At 35.0% G+C, this 21,696-nt stretch overlaps 1 protein-coding gene across 1 annotated transcript in view; it reads right to left on the reverse strand.

The window, feature by feature from the left end:
- Window positions 1-21,696, reverse strand: part of DNAH6 (dynein axonemal heavy chain 6) — a 298,766-nt gene that overhangs the window by 184,387 nt on the left and 92,683 nt on the right. The window contains exons 18-23 of the mRNA XM_059942689.1: window positions 18,144-18,287; window positions 8,028-8,240; window positions 7,249-7,341; window positions 5,301-5,420; window positions 3,155-3,335; window positions 555-651 (exon numbers count right to left, since the gene is read on the reverse strand). Coding sequence (XP_059798672.1) covers window positions 555-651; window positions 3,155-3,335; window positions 5,301-5,420; window positions 7,249-7,341; window positions 8,028-8,240; window positions 18,144-18,287 — 848 coding nt within the window. The remainder of the gene's footprint in view (window positions 1-554; window positions 652-3,154; window positions 3,336-5,300; window positions 5,421-7,248; window positions 7,342-8,027; window positions 8,241-18,143; window positions 18,288-21,696) is intronic.

Genomic DNA, 21,696 nt, shown 5'->3' on the forward strand with positions numbered 1-21,696 from the left:
TATTTACATAACTATCCACCCGTTAACCACGAGCTCCATTAGAGTGGGGATCTGGCCTTTTCTTCTTTGTATTTTTATCACTGAGCAAAACATTTGGTATGTTTCTAGAATGAATGGATGAGTAAAAAATTTCATTTGGAATTTGTGAAATGACCTCTTAGACGACTTCTACAGTAACCCTCTTAGGCCACCAATTAACCTAAAGAAACCAGCTCAGGCAACAAAGGTCTCTAACTTTTTACATACCCATCTGTGGACACACACACACATGCAGGTACACACATACACACCCAGCAGTGAAACGATGTTGTGATCAAGAATCCTTCCAGCACCTTGGGTACTTATCCACTTAAACCAAATATTGTATATTTATCCTTGACATTTACACGCCCCAATCAAGATATTAACCGGATTGCTATTATGAAATACCTTTCTTGTTTCCCTCTTTGGTTCCCTGATGTTTTGATTCTATAGTTTGTTTTTAAATATATCCTAACAAATTAATGGATACTCTTAACTACTAAAAAATATTGTTGGTAGCTTTATAAACTTACCTTGGAAAGATAACTCTTTTTGATTCTAAATATGCCTCTAGACACTTCTGAATTTGGTCAAGTAATGCATTATTATTTTGAAAAGTCTCCAGAAGTCCTGTTCATTGAAAAAAAAAAAGGTATTGGTAAAGTTGTGTTAAAATAAATAGAGAATACAATTTTAGGTGGAAGTAAAATATGATATTAACATTTTTAAAGTTTTGGTTTTATTTGATGAAAGAATGGTCTAATAACTCAAAATTGGGGGGGGTGGTTGGCTAAGAATGTTAACTATAACTTTTAATAATAACATTAATTTTGATATTTGCCACAGATGAACAGGTAATTAATTTGAAACCTTTTTATCTGGCACCCCCCACTTTTGGGGGCTGGAGGTGCACAAACCAAAGCCAAACAGTTGCCATTCTCTAAACACTACATATTCTCTGTCACTTTCTTACTCATGTCTTCTGTTTTTTCTGCCATATTTAGATGTAAAAAAATTGTGGCAATAGCATCCTATGTCTTTATCACTAAACTGTAGCACCTTAAGGAGCAAGATTCATGTCTCACTTGATGTTGATGTTTTGGTGTGTATCACAGTGCCTGGCTTCCCCACCTGTCTGAGAATCAAATCCGGTTTTTTCCATGGTCTCCAAGTCTCTACGTGATCAGTGACCTAATCCAATCCCCAACCCGCCACCCAAGCACACTCACCTCTCTGGCCTCACTCCTAAGCCCTCTCCTGTGGGCTGCACTCCACCCCACTCTGGCGTCCTTGGTGACAGTCACGTACGCTAAGCATGCTCTTACCGCAGGGTCTTTGTTCTTCTCTCTGCCTTTAACAATCCTCCCTTAGATCCACGAACCTGTTTCATTTCCTCATTCCTGCAGATTTCTACTCAAAAGCCACTTTATCAAAAAACTCCTTTCATCTCACACACACACACACACACACACACACACTGCAGCCCCCAACTACTCTCTAGCGCCTTTACCCTGCTTAATTTTTCTTCACTGCTTTATCATCACCTGAAATGATATATACAGGTCCACACTCCTTTATCTGAAATCCCTAGGACCAAATGTATTCTGGATTTTTTTTTTTTAATTTCAAAAGTTACATTATATAACAAAAGTCCAGTTGGCACTGGGGCAGCACTCTGTAATAAAACACATTAATATTTTTGCAGCAAAAGGTTTGAATATGCACATTAAGTGGATGTGCTAGGCAAGATAAAGATCTCTCAGATATATCCATGTCCTAATCCCGAGGACGTGAGAATATGTTAGTTTTTATGGAAAAAGGCACCTGGCAGATGTGGTTAAGTTACGGATCATAGGATGGGGAGATTATCTTGGATCATGCAGTGGGCCCAGTGTAATCCCAGGGGTCTTTTTTCCTTTTTTTTTTCTTTTTTCTTTTTTTTTGGCCATGCTGCACAGCTTGCGGGATCTTAGTTCCCCAACAAGGGATCGAACCCGTGCCCCCTGCAGTGGAAGAGAGGAGTCCTAATCACTGGACTGCCAGGGAATTCCCCACAGGGGTCTTTATAAGAGACAGAGAAGGAGATGTGATGGCAGAAGAAGAGGCTGGAGTGATGCAGTTCTGACTGGAAGGGGACCAGGAACCAAGGATTGTGGGCAGCCTCTTGAAGCCCCAAAGTTTTAAGGTTTTTGATTTTATCATCCCATAGAATTTTTCCTGCCTGTTTATGTTTTATGTAAGAGTCTTTGGGCAAAGAGTATAGTCCAGCAGGCTGCCTCTGCTTGACAAGGAAGCTCTCTGTCCGTGTCACCAGGATAGGCAATGTGCTACCATTTGCAGAACAACAATCAATCCTGCTGAGGCTGTGATACAAACCGTAAAGTTCAATCACCATGTATGTGTAATCACCCGGAAGGACTTTGATTCCACATCCCTAGAAACAGAACTTACTAAAACACATTTCAACTGTATAGCACAGGGAACTCTACTCAATACTCTGTAATGACCTGGATGGGAAAAGAATCTAAAAAAGAGTGAATATATGTATGTGTATAACTGATTCACTTTGCTGTACAGTAGAAACTAACACAACATTGTAAATCAACTATATTCCAATAAAAAATTAATTTAAAAAATAAATAAAACACATTTCAACCCTGAGATTAGAATTACCATTAGTGGCAATATTCGTAAGTGGTCTTAATGAATTACTTAAAATACGGTGTGGAAATTTTTATGGTTATAAGTCTGTGAGAACTTTAACAGAATAGGTCAACTGAATGTAAATGTATTTTTTGTAGCCTAAATTGTGAGATGGAAGCATCACTGATACTCTGTGGCAGGATCCCCCAATTCTAAAAACAGCAAAAGAAGTAGATTCTTTTGTGCAAAAACTATGAACTGAGCTGAAAGATGATGATGATGATGACGATAATAATAATACTAATAGTAATAAAATAACAACAACAGTGTCCAATTCACATTGTTTAGCAAGAGTGTCAAATGTACTACAAATGTTCCTGGTCATCAACGCTGACTGGAATCAAGGGTTGAATGTACCACATTTTATTAGAATCTTACAGGTGATGGACATTTTAAATAACTGTAAAGTCCTTTGTGGTTTCTTTTTTACCTGGTTGAGTAGCTGCTCGGAGAGCGTTAGGCAGCCGGTTCACCTTCCTCATGATTTCTTTCCATGACTTATCCACTTGAAGGAACATCTTGGCTTCTGCAGGTAACTGCCTCTGAATATCTGGAGCATTAAAAATACTCTCTAGGTAGAGCCAGTTTCTCTGGCAGTTCAGCCACTCTTCCTAGGAGAAAAATAGGGACATTACCAGATTTTAAACCTCAGATTGAAAAAATACAGTTACATTAAAAATAATTACATGGGGATTCACTGTATCTTTTTCCTTTTGGCAGCTTCTCACAGGTCCTTTGAAATGAAACCTCATTAAAAGGTCCAAGTCTCACCTCAGCCTAATTTCAACCCATTTTTTGTACTGAGTAGAGTTATAACGAGTCTACTACTCTGTGGTAACCAGAATGGACCCAGAGAAAGAGGATTAAAATGCCCAGAGGAGACACTCTAGGTGGAGGCAAGATTCTTACTTAAGGGAATCTGAAGGTTTGGGAAGTGGTAAGTTTAGTGACTTACTATTTCCAAATATAAAAATGATTAGCAAAAAAGGGTTTCTTTTTTTTGCCTCAATTATGTCTATTATTCTTCCCTCTCCCTCTTTTTAAGAAGAAATATGGTTCATTTTCTTCAATTAAAAAAGTAAAACCTGCTTGTAACAGAACGTGTGGCAAAGACAGAACACTGGGAGGAAGAAGAAAGTCACGCATCACTTTCCTCCTAGAGACAATCGCTGTTAATCAGAGAAAGCAGAAGTGCAGGGTCAGATCTAAAGTCTATAGACCTCACCGTTCCTCTGCACTTCCTGCCATCGCATGTGTGGGCCTGAGATCCGTGAAAGGGTTTCTTGCGTCTCACTCTAGATTTGGGGGCTATGCTTAAGCCCTAATGTCCCAACCACTCCTTGGTTTATTTCAGGTCTCACACTTTCTATACACTTAATTCTCTGGAGGGTCCCTACTATTCAGCACTGCTTCTTTTAAGGACCTTCTATGGAAACATGCCCTTTACTTTGATCTAAATTTAGTCTCTCCCTTCATGGGGCTCAGCCATCAGTACAGAAGGCTGGACAGGCGTCAGATTAAAAAGTGTCTATTGAAGAGGATGGATTCACCATAGAGATCTCTATGAAATGAGGATGGAACAAATTGCCTTTTCCTACTTAGTACCTTTATTATTTCACAGATAACTTTTCATATTAGAACATATAAAAACCACAACATAATTAAATCAAGATAAAAAAATGAAGTCTAAGAAAGAGATTGGATGGGAACAAAGTGAGACCAGAGTAAGTGGGTTCTTTGTTATGGAATAATCTGAGGTTGAATAAAATAAAGAGAAGGTGTGTATGACAGGAAGGGTGCCAAGGAGACTTCAAGCAGCAGTGAGTATTTGTCTAGTAAATATGAGGTTGCTGTGGCAAGACTCTTAAGGTGGGCCTCAATACCTGGGCTTCCTGCCCTTGTGTGATCCTCTCCCCTTGAGTGTGGGTGTCACCCGTGACTTACTTCTAGCTATGGAGAATATGGCAAAGATAACAGGATGTACACAGTTATGTGTACAGTACACAAGGCTGTAACCTCTGTCTTGCCAGGAGACTTTCTCTTCCCTGCTAGACTGATGGAGCAAGCGGTCTTGTTGAGGAAGTCCACATGCAAAAAAACTGTGGGCAACATGGAGGAGCTGAGGATGGCCTCTGGTTGACAGCCTGTGAGAAAATGAAACCTCCAGTCCCGGAATTGCAAGAAAATGATTTCTGCCAACGTCCTTCCTCAGTTGAACCTCTGATGAGAACCCAGTCCTGGCCCACATCTTGACTGAACCCTCGTGAGACCCTGAGTATAAGACCCAGTTAAGTTATGAGCTCCTGACCCACAGAAACTGTGGGATTATAAATGTAGATTGTTTTATACCACTAAGTTTGTGGTATTTTGTTTCACAGCAATAATAACTAATACAAGGGTGATGGTATAGTCTTGCAAAGAAGAGTTCAATATATTTGCATTTTCCTTACATTTTGAGCATAATAAAATGTCAATAATTAAATCTTATATCTAAACTGTACAATATTTAAGTGACTGAACAAATGATTTCTAAATCCAATTCTCTGAGTCCATGAATTGAAATTATCCTTACTCACCAGTGTTTGATTAAACAAAGCAAGTTGTTTCTGCCAGTCATCCACTCGAGTTTTCAGTGGACCAATGTAACGTGATGAGGCAATGGTTGCAATGTTGATGGTGCTGTCATCAAGAAGGACCTTTAAGGAAAGGTGAAGAAAATACATGCGACACCATGTGTTTTTGCTCTCAAAGATAATTACAGATGTTTAATTCCAACAGCCCATTTATTTATTTTTAGTTTTACTTTAAAAATTTTAATTTTATATTGGAATATAGTTGATTTACACTGTTGTGTTAGTTTCAGGTGTACAGCAAAGTGATTCAGTTACACACATACATGTATCCATTCTTTTTCAGATTCTTTTCCCATATAGGTTGTTACAGAATTTTGAGTAGAGTTCCCTGTACTATATATACAGTAGGTTCTTGTTGATTATCTATTTTATATATAGTAGTGTGTATCTGTTAATCCCAAATCATTTAAAAGCCAACTTTTTGAATAAACAGCTTAATCTCACTTACTGTTTCCCACCCACCCACTTCCCCTCCTTGTCTTCTTCACTAGGGCTTACAATGCACTATGATGTTCTCTTAAATGTCACCAAGGAACTTCTGATTGTCAAATCCTGGCTGTTTCTGTAATTATTAATGGCACACATTTCTGTTTAGCTCAGCACTCTTCTCCAGTCTCCCCCCTACAAGGTATCTGGTACCTTCTTTATATCATTTGGTCATCCAGGTCTTTATTTCTCAAAGTGCTCAAAACTTGAAAAAGTAAGTGCCTTCCCTACCCAATGAAACATCACTTTCCCTCAATTATCTTGAGGAAGAGGGAAAGTGAACTCATTCATGTCAAGCTCTGGATGATTATAGACAGTTTTCCCTCTACCTCCCCCCTCCCCTACTCCTTCCCCTTACACCACAGCACCCCTCGCAGAACATGTACATTTAAAAAAATGTGTCTGCTAATCTAAAGGATTTTAATTGCTCTATTTAAACTATAAACTTCTTGAGAGCAGAAGCCCCATCACCTGGCATCACTTGGCCTCATACTGACTGATTTCCATCTTGGGTCTGCTCTCCCCTCCACTGCACAGAGTGATGTCTGGTCTTGCTTTTCCAGACTACACCTGGCAAAGCCATTTCACCTCTAATTCTGGTCTGGGTACACCCTAACAGGCCAGGGCTTTGCTTTTCTAAAAAAAATTTTATTGAAGCATAGTTGATTTATAATATTGTGTTAATTTCTGCTGTAGAGCAAAGTGATTCAGTTATACATATGTGTACATTTTTTTCATATTCTTTTCCATTATGGTTTATTACAGGATATTGAATATAGGTCTCTGTGCGGACTTTGCTTTTTAAATTGAGTCATAATTCCCAGATTCTTTTACTAAACAAATGTGTCCTTTGGATTTTAAGTCACTAAGAATATTCCAAACACATGGGTTAGATTTATCTTCTTTTGTTGTTAATAGAGCATGACCATCTACTCCCAATCTCAAAAAATTCAAGTGAATTTAGTTTCTTAGTATGATATAAACCTAAAATGCTCATTCATGCTTCTTTGCCTCATTTAAATGGTTTAAAATGCCTTCCATTCTCATCTATGCCTATCAGACCCCCAGATTTTTAAGGTCCAGCATGACTTCGCTGGTCTAGGAAGGATTCTCTGATCACTTCAGCCACAACTGATCTCTTTGCTTTTATAAATTCCTCAACAGTTATCAACTACAAGATTATAACTCTTATATATATATATATGACATATCTATTGCTTTGCTAAATATTTCAGGTACAAGTATTCATGTCAATTATTCATATTCATATCTTGTCTTCCCAATTAGATTTTTCCTAGTTTAATAATTCTCATATTTCAGTCCTTTATCATAATCTCCCACAGAATATTTAGGACTAGGTCTCACAAGAACCTTCAACATAAGTTTCAATAACCCAGTTACCCACCTGTATGTCATCTGTGCCACCCAGGATAAACACATCTTTGGAGTCACGGTGAGGGAGGACGACAAATTCAGTTGTTTTCCAAGAATCCTCCACCTTAGAAATAGTTCAAGTCTTAGGATAGCTCAATTCATTTGTGTGTAGGTACTTGATAAATGCATGTGGAATGAAATAAGTGAAAACTCCATAATTACCCTAATCTCCTCCTGCCTTTAAAATTCTTAAAATCTTCTACGTTAGATGACAAAGATTTGCTTAATTTTATTGAATAACATTAAAACATATGAATAATTTGTGATACTTTAATGTGTATTCCCTCCCACTTCATGCTTTAATTAAAAGAAAAAAATTCTTTTTACATAGATGGTTGGAAGATGTGTGTTTTTGGGTAAGGAGGTTAAATATCCTAAGTAGAGAAATCTTCTCAATGTGCTTTTGAAGCATTTTGTATAGTTAGTCTTCTCTAGTATGTAAGTTCGAAAGATAATGTATTTTGGCATAAGAGCTCTTCCTTGGTATGTGGTTCTTTATATAAAGCATGCAAATTTGTTGCCATCAAGTTCCTGTTGGATTATAAGCTAAGCAGAAAGAAGATATTTATAGAGGTGATAACAATAATAATGATATAAATGTAAGGAAACAGCACAAGGATAACTGATAATGAGAGGGTGAAAGCTGCAATGTTGAAAAACCCATTCAGATAAAACAAAAGTTGATGATCTCATTGAATATGAAAACCTTTACATTCCCTGATCTTCAGAATACACATTTTTCAGGTTTACCTTTTTAAGAACTGTTTCTAAGGCAGCTTCTCCAGAAGCCTGTCCAGAAATGTCTTGGATTTCTCGGCCAAAGTCAAAAACATGCAACTCAGAGAGCTTCTCCAAGGTTAATGGATTGTCAAGGTCTACTAGGGTGGCATCAACTGTTTGTTCAATAGCTGCCCAATGTCTAGGCTTCAGAGTTGGGTTCCTCAGGTTAATGATAACTGGAAGCTGGAAAACAAAACACTCTCAGAGACACCATCCTTTTTATCTTAAAAACAGCCCAAGGCTTCTGGTTTCAATTTGGGCACATAAAGAGCTGGAAAGAACACCAATGACACTCTTACAACAAAGAAAAATCTGCACAAACTGCAAGTTAATGACTTGTATTGAACCCATCAGAAAAGTGAGGCTGCAGGGAAACCAACTAAGTCAAAATTTGAAGAGACACTGGTACCCACAGTTTTCTCCACAGCAAGAAACAGGACCTGAGAATTTGCTTACCAAGGAGAGATGCCTTCGGTTGCCATTTAAACTAGTTAGAAGATGTTGCTGAATTTTAAAAATAAGTTGCTAAGACTGAATGTAGGGTAGCATGAGAGTGTGAAGTCCCTGGGGGCTACAAATATAGAGGTGTTCACAGAGAAGATTGGGAAGAATCCTAAGAAAGCTTATCTTATGGCGCTGGCTGAGGGAGGGAAACAGTTGCCACTACTGTAACTCTAACCAACCAATCTCTCCTACCTTCCCTATGGAACAACAAAAATTATTACCTTAAGGCATTGGTGATAACTCATTGTAGGTATCTGTACATAACTGGAGAAACAGAACAGGAAAAAAAAAAAGCTCCACCCATGGAGGAGGGACAGAAATACATTCTAAGCTTATTACTAAAGCTGGAGGAGGGGCAGGAACAACTGTGAAGCTCAGAATTTTGCGAACAAGGAACACAGTGCTTTGTTAGGATAGAAACTTAATCAGAACACGAGGGAATATCCCTCCTCGCTTCTTCCACCAGGCTAACAAGTACTGAATAAAAATAACAGTGGAATAGAGAGTGGAAAGCTGCAAGATACAGATTTTCTCTGGGCATAAAATGAAAGAATGAATGACCCAAGGTCAGGGAAAACAGCAATTGAAAAAATGACCTTTGGCAAACCAGACCAAACTAAACACAAGGTATCACTAGAACAATTTGAATACTGTGGTATACTGAGGGCAACCACAGCAACATCAAACTTCAAATCTAGTCGAATTTCTAACCAGATTTAATATAACATGCCACACAGGAGGCCAAGTAGAAGGAAAGGCATTATCATTTCCAGGCATAAAAATTATTTACTTCAGTATCTACTGTTCTGCATAAGATGTCTGGATTTCAACAAACATTTAAGAAGTATGTGAAAGGGCAAGGCAAACATACATCCAAAAAGATACAAAATTAATCAGAATCACACTCAAATCTGACACATGTGTTGGAATTAACAGATAGAACTTAAACTAATTGTGATTAATATGTTAATGGATCTAATGGAAAAGGTAGACAACATGCAAGATCAGATGGGAAATGTCAATGAAATGATGGAAACTATAATTAAAAATCAAATGGAAATGTTAGAAATGAGGAAGACAGTAAGAGATACAAAGAATGTCTTTGATGAGATGAACACAGCCAAGGAATCCGTGAATTTGAAGGTAAGTGAGTAGAAATTACCCAAACTCATACACAACGAGAAAAAACAGTGAAACGCTCGCCTGCCCCCTCCCCCCAAACCTAGAACAGAATATCCATGAGCTTGGTACAATATCAGATGGTCTGACATACACGTAATAGAAATCCCAGAAGGATAAGAGAGATAGAAAACACAGCAGAAGAGATATCAAAGAAATAATGGCTGCAATTTTTTTCAAAATTAAAGGCAGACACAAAACCAGAGATCCAAGAAACTCTGAGAACATCAAGCAGGATAAATATAAATGGTAAACAATAATAATATACACCCAGGCATATCACATTTCATACTGCAAGAAAAAGAGAAAAAGAGAAAAATTTGAAGGCAGCCAGACAAAAAATACATATTATCTACAGAAGAACAAGGATAAGAACTACAGCAGACTTCTTGTCAGAAATCATGCAAGTAAAAAGATAACAAAAGGATACTTTTACATTGTTGAAAGAAAAAACAAAATCTGCCGACTCAGAATTATATACCAGTGAAAATATCATTCAAAATAAAGGATAAAGACTTTCTCAAAACAAAAATTTGGGGAATTCCTTGTTAGCATACCTACTCAGTAAGAAATATTAAAGGAAGTTCTTCAGGCAGAATGAATATGCTATGAGTCAGAAACTTTGATCCATACAAAGAAATGAAGAACATTGGAAATGGAATAGATGTAAAATAAATTTCATTTCCTATTTTTATTCTCCTAAAAGGTAACTATAAAAAACAAAATTAGTAGCAACATGTAGTGTTTATACTACATATAAAAGTAAAATACATGACAACATTAATACAAAGGATGAGAGGGAGGATTGGGAGTATGGTATTATAAACTCTTTACACTATACATGAAGCAGTATAATATTATTTGAAGGTTGATTTGGATTAACTGAAAATCTATATTTTAAATCTAGGATAACCACTAAAAATTGCTTTAATGAAGTATGAATAATAACTCCATAGAGAAGATAAAATGGAATCATAAAACCTATACAATTAAATCAAGAGAGGAAAGAAAAAGAGGAAAAAAGGAACAACAAACAAATAAAAAACCAGCATGATGACAATTTTAATCCAACCATATAAATAATATTCTAAATATTAATGGTCTAAACATGTCATTTAAAAGACTTTTAAAAAGCAGATTGGATAGAAAAGCAGGAACCTATTTTATGCTGTCCAAGAAATACTTTAAAGACATAGAAAAGTTAAAAGTGAAAAAATGGAGAAAGTAATATCATGAAAACTCTAAAAGAAATATATACTAACTATATTAATTTCAGATAATGCAGACTTCAGAAGAAGAAATCTTATAAAAAATAAAGAGGGAAAATATATAAATGATAAGAGGGTCAATTCTCCAAGAAGAAATAGCAATACTAAGTGTGAATACACCTAACAACGGAGCATCAAAATAAAGCTCCACTGTCTTGAGATGTAGTATCCTCATAAGTTATTTGGAATTTTTCTTTATAGAGGATTTGTCTTTTATCCTTTGTCTATCTATCTACCTATTTATCTATCTATTCATCCACTCAGTTACTTACTTATGTCAATATGAACTCATGGATATTTATCTTATAATTTGGGTTATAACACAATATTGTATTATTTATTGTTTGGTCAAATCATTACAACTTGGGCCATTGCAAATTCTTTCACTTGGTTTCTGTGTCTCTTAAATATAACTCGTCACTTTTTTTCTTCTTTTTTTCACCAACGATAGAGAATCTATTCTATTTTTTATTTTTTAAATTTTTTTCATGTTTTTATAAAATATCTTTATTGGCGTATAATTGCTTTCCAATGGTGTGTTAGTTTCTGCTTTATAACAAAGTGAATCAGTTATACATATACATATATCCCCATATCTCTTCCCTCTTACGTCTCCCTCCCTCCCACTCTCCCTATCCCACCCCTCTAGGTGGTCACAAAGCACCGAGCTGATCTCCCTGTGCTATGAGGCTGCTTCCCACTAGCTGTCTATTTTACATTTGGTAGTGTATATATGTCCATGCCACTCTCTCACTTTGTCCCAGCTTACCCCTCCCCCTCCCTGTATCCTCAAGTCCATTCTCTAGTAGGTCTGTGTCTTTATTCCCGTCCTGCCCCTAGGTTCTTCATGACCATTTTTTTTTCTTTTTAGATTCCATATATATGTGTTAGCATACGGTATTTGTTTTTCTCTTTCTGACTTACTTCACTCTGTATGACAGACTCTAAGTCCATCCACCTCACTACAAATAACTCAATTTCGTTTCTCTTTATGGCTGAGTAATATTCCATTGCATATATGTGCCACATCTTCTTTATCCATTCATCTGTTGATGGACACTTAGGTTGCTTCCATGTCCTGGCTATTGTAAATAGAGCTGCAATGAACATTGTGGTACATGACTCTTTTTGAATTATGGTTTTCTCAGGGTATATGCCCAGTAGTGGCATTGCTAGGTCATATGGTAGTTCTATTTTTAGTTTTTTAAGGAACCTCCATACTGTTCTCCATAGTGGCTGTATCAATTTACATTCCCACCAACAGTGCAAGAGGGTTCCCTTTACTCCACACCCTCTCCAGCATTTATTGTTTGTAGATTTTTTGATGATGGCCATTCTGACCGGTGTGAGATGATATCTCATTGTAGTTTTGACTTGCATTTCTCTAATGATTAATGATGTTGAGCATTCTTTCATGTGTCTGTTGGCAATCTGTATATCCTCTTTGGAGAAATGTCTATTTAGGTCTTCTGCCCATTTTTGGATTGGGTTGTTTGTTTTTTTGATAGTGAGCTGCAAGAGTTGCTTGTATGTTTTGGAGATTAATCCTTTGTCAGTTGCTTCATTTGCAAATATTTTCTCCCATTCTGAGGGTTGTCTTTTCATCTTGTTTATGGTTTCCTTTGCTGTGCAAAAGCTTTTAAGTTTTATTAGGTCCCATTTGTTTATTTGTGTTTTTATTTCCATTTCTCTAGGAGGTGGGTCAAAAAGGATCTTGCTGTGATGTATGTCATAGAGTGTTCTGCCTATGTTTTCCTCTAAGAGTTTGATGGTGTCTGGCCTTACATTTAGGTCTTTAATCCATTTTGAGTTTATTTTTGTGTATGCGGTTAGGGAGTGTTCTAATTTCATTCTTTTACATGTAGCTATCCAGTTTTCCCAGCACCACTTATTTAAGAGGCTGTCTTTTCTCCATTGTATATTCTTGCCTCCTTTATCAAAAATAAGGTGACCATATGTGCGTGGGTTTATCTCTGGGCTTTCTATCCTGTTTCATTGATTTATATTTCTGTTTTTGTGCCAGTACCATACTGTCTTGATTACTGTAGCTTTGTAGCATAGTCTGAAGTCAGGGAGCTTGATTCCTCCAGCTCCTTTTTTCTTTCTCAAGATTGCATTGGCTATTCGGGGTCTTTTGTGTTTCCATACAAATTGTGAAATGTTTTGATCTAGTTCTGTGGAAAATGCCAGTGGTAGTTTGATAGGGATTGCATTGAATCTGTAGATTGCTTTGGGTAGTGTAGTCATTTTCACAATGTTGATTCTTCCAATCCAAGAACATGGTATATCTCTCCATCTGTTTGTATCATCTTGAATTTCTTTCATCAGTGTCTTATAGTTTTCTGCATACAGGTATTTTGTCTCCTTAGATAGGTTTATTCCTAGATGTTTTATTCTTTTTGTTGCAATGGTAAATGGGAGCGTTCTCTAAATTTCACTTTCAGGTTTTTCACCATTAGTGTATAGGAATGCCAGAGATTTCTGTGCATTAATTTTGTATCCTGCTACTTTGCCAAATACATTGATTAGCTCTAGCAGTTTTCTGGTAGCATCTTTAAGATTCTCTATGTATAGAATCATGTCATCTGCAAACAGTGACAGCTTTACTTCTTCTTTTCTGATTTGTATTCCTTTTATTTCTTTTTCTTCTCTGATTGCTGTGGCTAAAACTTCCAAAACTATGTTGAATAATAGTGGTGACAGTGGGCAACCTTGTCTTGTTCCTGATCTTAGTGGAAATGATTTCAGTTTTTCACCATTGAGGACGATATTGGCTGTGGGTTTGTCCGTCATTTTGTTTTTTGAGACTTCCTTACTTTCTGGCACCAGAGGATGCTCCAGGTTCATCTTGTATATTCTCTGACTCATCCCTAGAATCAGCCATTTCTATAAGGATCTCTGATTCATTTTATGGAAAATGGTATTAAAACCCAAGATCTGGACAAAGGATATGTTACTGCTGGAAGCAATGAGGGAGAACATAACTTCACCCCTTAAATGTAGGCTTCGCATAGAGACTTCCTTTCAAAGAATACAGTATGGAAAGTTGGGTAGTAATTTTATAGTGGGGAAAAAATGCTACTTCAGTCATGTGATCAAGCTTAATATCATTAGTGAAAAGTCATGTTGATAGAATGTATCTTTAATAAGATGTGATAATAATAATACTTTACCCCTGTGGTCTTCCTTGCAAGAATCTATAACCCCAGTCTAATCATGAGAAAAACACCAGACAATCCCAAATTGACGGACATTCTATAAAATACCTGGCTAGTATTTCTCAGAACTATCAAGATCATAATAAACAAGAAAAGTCTGAGAATCTGTCACAGTCTAAAGGAGCCTAAGAAGACAAGACATCTAAATGTAATGTTTATCCTGGAAAGGATCCTGGGACAGAGAAAGGACATTAGATAAAAATGAGAAAATTCAGATAAAATATGGACTTTAATGATAATATAGTGACATTGTTTCATTAGATGTGGCAAATGTATCATACTAATGTAATATGTTAACAGTAGAGGAAACTGGATTCAGGGCATATGAGAAACCTCTATATTTCTGTTGTAAGTTTTCTGAAAGTCTAAAATGATTCTAAAATAAAGAGTTTATTTAAAAATAAATGAGGCAAAAATTGATGTAACATAAGGGGGATTAGACAAATGCACAATTATAGTTGGCCATTTCAACATTCCTCTCTGAGTAACTAACAGAACAAGTAGGCAGAAAATCAGTAAGGATACAGATGATCTGAACACTACCATCAGCCAAATTGACTCACTGAGCAATAGCAGAATACACATTCTTCTCAAGTGTATATAGAAGATGTACCAAAATAGACCATATTTTGGGTCATAAAGCCAATCTCAACAAATTAAAAGGACAGAAATCATAAAAGTATATTTTTGGACTATAATAGAATTAAAGTTCAAATCAGTAACAGATATCTTGAAAATCCCCAAATATTTTAATAATAAATAACATTCTTCTAAATAGGCCATATATCAAATAAGAAGTCTCAGGAGTATTAAAATATATTTTGAACTAAATTAAAATAAAAATACAATATATCAAAATTCACAAGATTCAGCTAAAGCAGTGACTAGACAGAAATTTATAGCATTAAATGCTTATATTAGAAAAGAAGAAAAGTTTCAAATCAGCAACTTAAGCTTCCACCATAAGAAATTTTGAAGAAATAAATAATTGAATGTAAAGCAAGAAGAAGAAAGGACATAATAAAGATTAGAGGAGAAATCAGTGAAATGGAAAACATAAAAACTATAAAGAATATCAATCAACCCCAAAGCTGGCTCTTTGAAAAGGTCAAAGTGATAAATGACTAGCAGGACAAACCAAGAAAGAAAGGGAGAAAATACAAATTGCCAATATCAGCAACGAAAAAGGGGACATCATTATGGATCACACAGACTTTAAAAGGATAATAAGGAAATATTATGATAAACTCTATGTCTAATAAATTCAACAATTTGGATTAAATGGACCATTTCCTTGGAAGATACACTATAAAGTCCCCTCAAGAAGAAATAGATAACCTGAATAATTCAAATTGTATTAATGAAATTCAATTTTTTTGTTAAAATCCCTCCAAAAGAGAAAACTTCAAGCTCAGATAGTTTCACTCTTGAATTCTACCAAACATCTAAGTGAAAAATAATACTAATTCTGTATAATCTCCTGCAGAAAATAGAAGAGGAAGGAACACTCCCCAACTCATTTTATGAGGCAGTATTACCTCATAACCACACAATGATGTTACAAGAAAGGAAAACTAAAAATCAATGTCCCTCATGAATATAGGCACAAAAACATCCTCAAATAATATTAGTAATTTGAATCCAGCAATATAAAAGAGTATAGTACATCATGACCCAAGTGAGGTTCAGTTCAGGAATTCAAGCCTGCTTCAACATTTGACCATTGATAGATGTAATTCACCATGTTAATAGACTAAAGAAGAAAAACCATATGATCATAGGCATAGAAAAATCATTTAATAATTATCAACACCCATCTATGATAAAAAAAAAGAAACCTCTAAGGAAACTATGAAACTTTGTTACCTTAATATAGGGCATCTATAAAAAAATTTGACTAACAAACATCATACTTAAAAAGAGACTGAATATTTCCCCTCTAAGATACGGAACAGGACAAGGATGTTTTCTCTCACCACTCTTATTCAATATCATACAGGAAATCCTGGCCAGTGCAACAAGGCAAGAAAAAGAAATAAAAGGCACACAGATTGTAATGGAAGAAATAAAATTGTCTTTATTCACAGTTGAAATCATTTTCTACTTTGAAAATTCTGAATAATGTACAAAAATCTCCTAAAATTAAAAAGTGAATTTATTAAGATCAAAGGATATAAGATCAATATACAAAGGTCAATAGTATTCCTACATACCAGCAATGAACACTTAGAATTTGAAATGAAAAACAATGAAATTTAAGATAACATAAGAGAATACTTAGTTTTAAATCTAACAAAATATGTGCAAAATCTGTACACTGAAAATTACAAAATGTTAATGAAAAGAAATAAAAGAAGACCTAACTAAATAAAGGGATAGGCAGGTAACAGATTAGAAAATTCTATCTTGTTAAGATGTCAATTCTCTGGAAATTGATCTATTGATTTGACACAGTCCACCTAAAATCCCAGCAATTTTTTATACATATGATAAGCTATTCTAACATTTACATGAAAGGGTAAAGGAATTAGAATCGACAAAATTGTGAAAAAGAAGAACAAGTTGGAGAACTTAACACTACCTGATTTCAAGACTTACTAGCTGTAGTTATTATCAAGAGAGCATGGTATTGGTGAAAGAATAGACTTACAGAACAACCAAACAGAATAGAGAGTCCAGAAACAGACTAAAAAATATAGTCAGCTGACTTTTGACAAAGATGCAAAGGTAAACAATGGAGAAAGAATACTCTTTTCAAATAATGGTTCTGGATCAACTGAATATCCATATGTAAAAATGTAAATAACTCAAAATAAATTATATACTTTAATTTAAAAAAAAAGGAACACTAAAAAACTTCCAGAAGAAAATACAGGAGAAACTCTGTGTGACCTTTAGGTTTGGCAAAAGTTTTTAGATTCTATACTAAAAAGATAATCTGTAAAAGAAAAAAATATTACTTGGACTTTTTTCAAATTTAAGCCTTTTGTTCTGTGAAAGTCACTGTTTAGGGACTAAAAAGACAAGTCACTGACTGGGAAAACTATTTTCAAGTTACATATTTGAAAAAGGACTTATATCATGACTATATAACACAACACTGCTAATCAACTATACTCCAATATAAAATAAAAATTAAAAAAAACCTTTGCTGTTCTTCTATGAATTGTTAGACCCTAATGTCTTTAGAATGTAAATTCTAAAAACTTCTGCTGTGTAAAATGTATAAAAACTTTTTGGTGTGTCAAATATCATTTGTGTTACAAATTTTCAAGCTGGTAGTCTCTTTTACCATTACTTTGTGAGTACTATTTAATTACTATTTGAGAGTCAACAGAAGAATGAATGAACAAGGATCATCGTTGCCAATGGACACTGTTCTCTATATGTCAAAAATTAAATAAAATATAGATTTTAAAATTCCAAAAAAAAGAGAACTCTGAAAACTCACTAATAACAAAACAAACAACTCAATTAAAAATTGGGCTAATATTCAAACAGACATTTCAGCAAAGAAGGTAGATGGATGGCAAATGGACATGAGAAAAGATGTTCAACATCACTAATCATTAGAAAAATGTAAACCATCACCATTATGAGACAGTACTACACATTTATTAGAACAGTTAAAATTAAAACCAAACCAAACCAAATAAATAAACTCCCTATTGATAACAAGTGCTGGTGAGAATGAAAAACAACTAGAATTCTCATACAATTCAATTGCATGATTTGGCCAGTTGAAGAGAGGGATGCAGTCTATGCCTCTGCAATACAGTAGCTGAATTTTTCTGTTGTTTCTTCTCTCTGCAAAGCTGACTAATTTAAACAGGGAAGAATTCCTGGCTTTGGTCTCATTAGCATCAAGTAGTAACTGATTGACCTGGAGTTTTGGAAATAATTTCTACTAAACTTACCTTTTCTTTCATTTTTTCCACCTTACTTTTTAGCTGGGGCACTACACTGTTGGGTGGCAAGCCTTTTTCCAACTGAGTCACAAATTTGGCATATTTAGAAACTTGACTGTTTAGAAATTCTGGATCCAGGCAGTCAAATTTTGACTATGAAAATTGGGGGGAAAACAAAGAAGTAAAGACATATGATAAAAGGCAAACTTGAAATAGTAAAATTTTTTTACTCTACTCACATTTTTTGATAGCTATGTTGTTAAACCAGGTTGACTCTATATTTTGGAAATGGCTCTACTTATTAAGATTTCTAATAGTATATCAGGCATTGTTTGTTTATTACTTTCATGTCTTTTTCTCCCATATCACCAAATGCAGTATTGCAATCCCTGTAATTTATTCCAGAGGGCCAACCATTGTAAAGTTACAAATAGCTAATTTTTACTCTTGTGACCTAGAAATGTCTCACCAAGTAGTCTTCTATTATTTGATCATGTAGCCCTTTAATATAACTGATTTAAACATACACTCCAATGTATGCATGTATTTATAAATATATTTCTCAGTTACATAAACATGTAAGCGTACACATATATTGTGTCAGATGGGCATATGGATTGATGGTAATAGAAAATTTGTAAAAATGAAAAGATATTCCATGCTCATGGATTGGAAGAATTAATATTGTTAAGATGTTTATACCACCTAAAGAAATCTACAGATTCAATACAATCCCTATCAAAATTCCAGCGGTATTTTTCACAGAAATACAACAAACAATCCTAAAATTTGTATGGAACCACAAAAGACCCAGAATAGCCAAAGCAATCTTGAGAAAGAATAAAAAAGATGGAGGTGTCAACTCCTTGATTTCAGACTATCCAACTATCCAAAGTTATAGTCATCAAAACAGCATAGTACTGGTACAAAAACAGACACATAGATTAATGGAACAGAATAGAAAGCCCAAAAATAAACCCACACATATATGGTCAATTAATTTACAAGAAAGGAGTCAAGAATATACAATGGGGGAAGGACAGTCTTCTCAATAAATGGTGTTGGGAAAATTGGACAGCTAGAGGCAAAGGAATGAAACTGGACCACACACAAAAATAACTCAAAATGAATTAAAGATTTGAATCTAAGACCTGAAACCTAAAAACTCCTAGAAGAAAATATAGGCAATAAGCTTCTTGAGATGGGTCTTGGCAACAATATTTTGGATTTGACACCAAAAGCAAAGGCAACAAAAGTAAAATAAGCAACTACATCTAACTAAAAAGCTTCTGCACAGCAAAGGAAAGCATGAACAAAATGAAAAGGAAACCTATACTTAATGGGAGAAAATATTTGCAAATTATATATCTGATAAGCGGTTAATATCCAGAATATATAAAGAACTCAATAACAGAAAAACAACCTCATTAAAAAGAGGGCAGAGGATCTGAATAGACATTTTTTTCCAAAGAAGACGTAACAGATGTCCAACAGGTACATGAAAAAATGCTCAACATCACTAATCATTGGGAAATTAAAATCAAAACCACAATGAAATACCACCTCACTCCTGTTAGAATGGTTAGTATCAGAAAGACAAAATAGAACCAGTGTTGGCAAAGATGTGGAGAAAAAGGAACACTTGTGCATTGCTAGCAGAAATGTAAATTGGCACAACAGCCATATGGAAAACAGTATTAAGATTCCTCAAAAAATTAAAAATAGAACTACCATATGATTCAGCAATTCCATTTCTGATTATTTATCCTAAGAAAACAAAAACACTGATTCAAAAAGATATACAGACACCCAAGTTCATAGCAGCATTATTTACAACAGCAAAGAAATGGAAACAACCTAAGTGTCCATCAATGGATGAATGGATGAAGAAAATGTAGTATATGTATACAATAGACTATTATTCAGCCATAAAAAGAATGAAACCTTGTCATTTTCGACAACATGGATGGACCATGAGGGCTTTATGTAAAGTGATATAAGTCAGACAAAGAAAGACAAATACCATATGACCTCACTTGTATGTGGAATCCAAAAGCAAACAAAACAACAAAATAACTCATATGTAGAACATAAAACAAAACAAAACAAAACAAAACAACTAAAACAGAACAAGTTGGTAGTTTCCAGAGGAGGGGGGTGGGTGTGTGAAATAAGTGAAGGAGGTCAAAAGGTACAAACTTCCAGTTATAAAATAAATAAATCATGGGAATGTAATGTACAGCATGGTGACTATAGTTAATAACACTGTATTGCATACTTGAAAGCTGCTAAGAGAATAGATCTTGAATGTTCTCATAAGAAAAAAATTTTTGTAACTATGTGTGGCAACAAATGTTAACTAAACTTACTGTGGTGATCATTGTGCAATATACAGGAATATTGGATCATTATATTTTACACCTGAAACTAACATGTCAAATATGCCTCAATTTTAAAAAAAGAAAATTTATAAACATTCATTTTTTTTTCTGGATTCAACATTTTCTTTTTGCTCCCTAATGGGTCTTTTTGTATACTTCCTATGGTAAATTTGTCCCACTTTAGAAGCTACTGCTCTAATCTATGGTGGTAATCAGAAAACTCTCTAAGCTTCTTCTTTACTATTCAGGAGCATTTTCTACTTCTGAGATAAGTGATAAATGAGTTATACAAAAGCACTTAAAATTCTCTGATATAATAGTATATATATGTTTGCTTGTTTTCCACTTTCTCCACCAAAAGGTAAATTCTGTGAGGGTTTGGACTTTGTCCTTTTTATTGTCCACTGGTATCTACTGTACCTAGAACATTATCTGGGAAACATTCTTGTGTCACTGTGCCCAGATATATGACTTCTAATTATAGGCACCAGCATAGAGAAGCTGAACAAGCAAGTGTAAAACAATATTTGTGAAGTTGATGGTATTTCTAACATGTCCATATCACACTTGAAAGAACAGATGGTCATCTATTCTGCCTCCTAGAGGGTTGACATTTGTTAAGGTTTGAACACAAGGGTAGACCCTAAAAACCAAGCCCTATGATACCTGGCCCCCTAATTTACTATTACTAGAATTTACTATTGAGCTCTCAAGGGAAGATCCTGGATCTCATTACTGGGATTCTATTCTATCACAGGGAACAAAATGGCTTTCTTTTTTTTAAAAAAAAAAAAAAAAAAAAAAAGGACAGTAAGAACAGAACCTAGGCTAACAGAAATCTAATGTGTGTAGATCACGAATAAAATCCTACAATCCTTAATAACACTTGGCTGTAGTGTGTCGGGACAACATTGTGTTCAGAAACCACAAAGAAGTTAAATCCCATGCAGTGAGGTCCTTTGATGCTTCCTTCATTTAGCTATCTTATTTGGAGGACCTGAGAAACCTGCCTTACAATAATGTAGTCTTCTCTGTGGTACTTAAAGACTTGTGTGGCAGAAAGACCTTTGTGCATTTCACCAGAAAGCTGATAATAATTCCCATAAAATAACATTGCATGTTTTACTGAAATTAAGAATATACCAGCTTATTTTTTAAAAAAACTATAATTCATACTATTA

The sequence above is a fragment of the Balaenoptera ricei genome, chromosome 13, assembly GCF_028023285.1.
Source record: "Balaenoptera ricei isolate mBalRic1 chromosome 13, mBalRic1.hap2, whole genome shotgun sequence".
Lineage (NCBI taxonomy): Eukaryota > Metazoa > Chordata > Mammalia > Artiodactyla > Balaenopteridae > Balaenoptera > Balaenoptera ricei.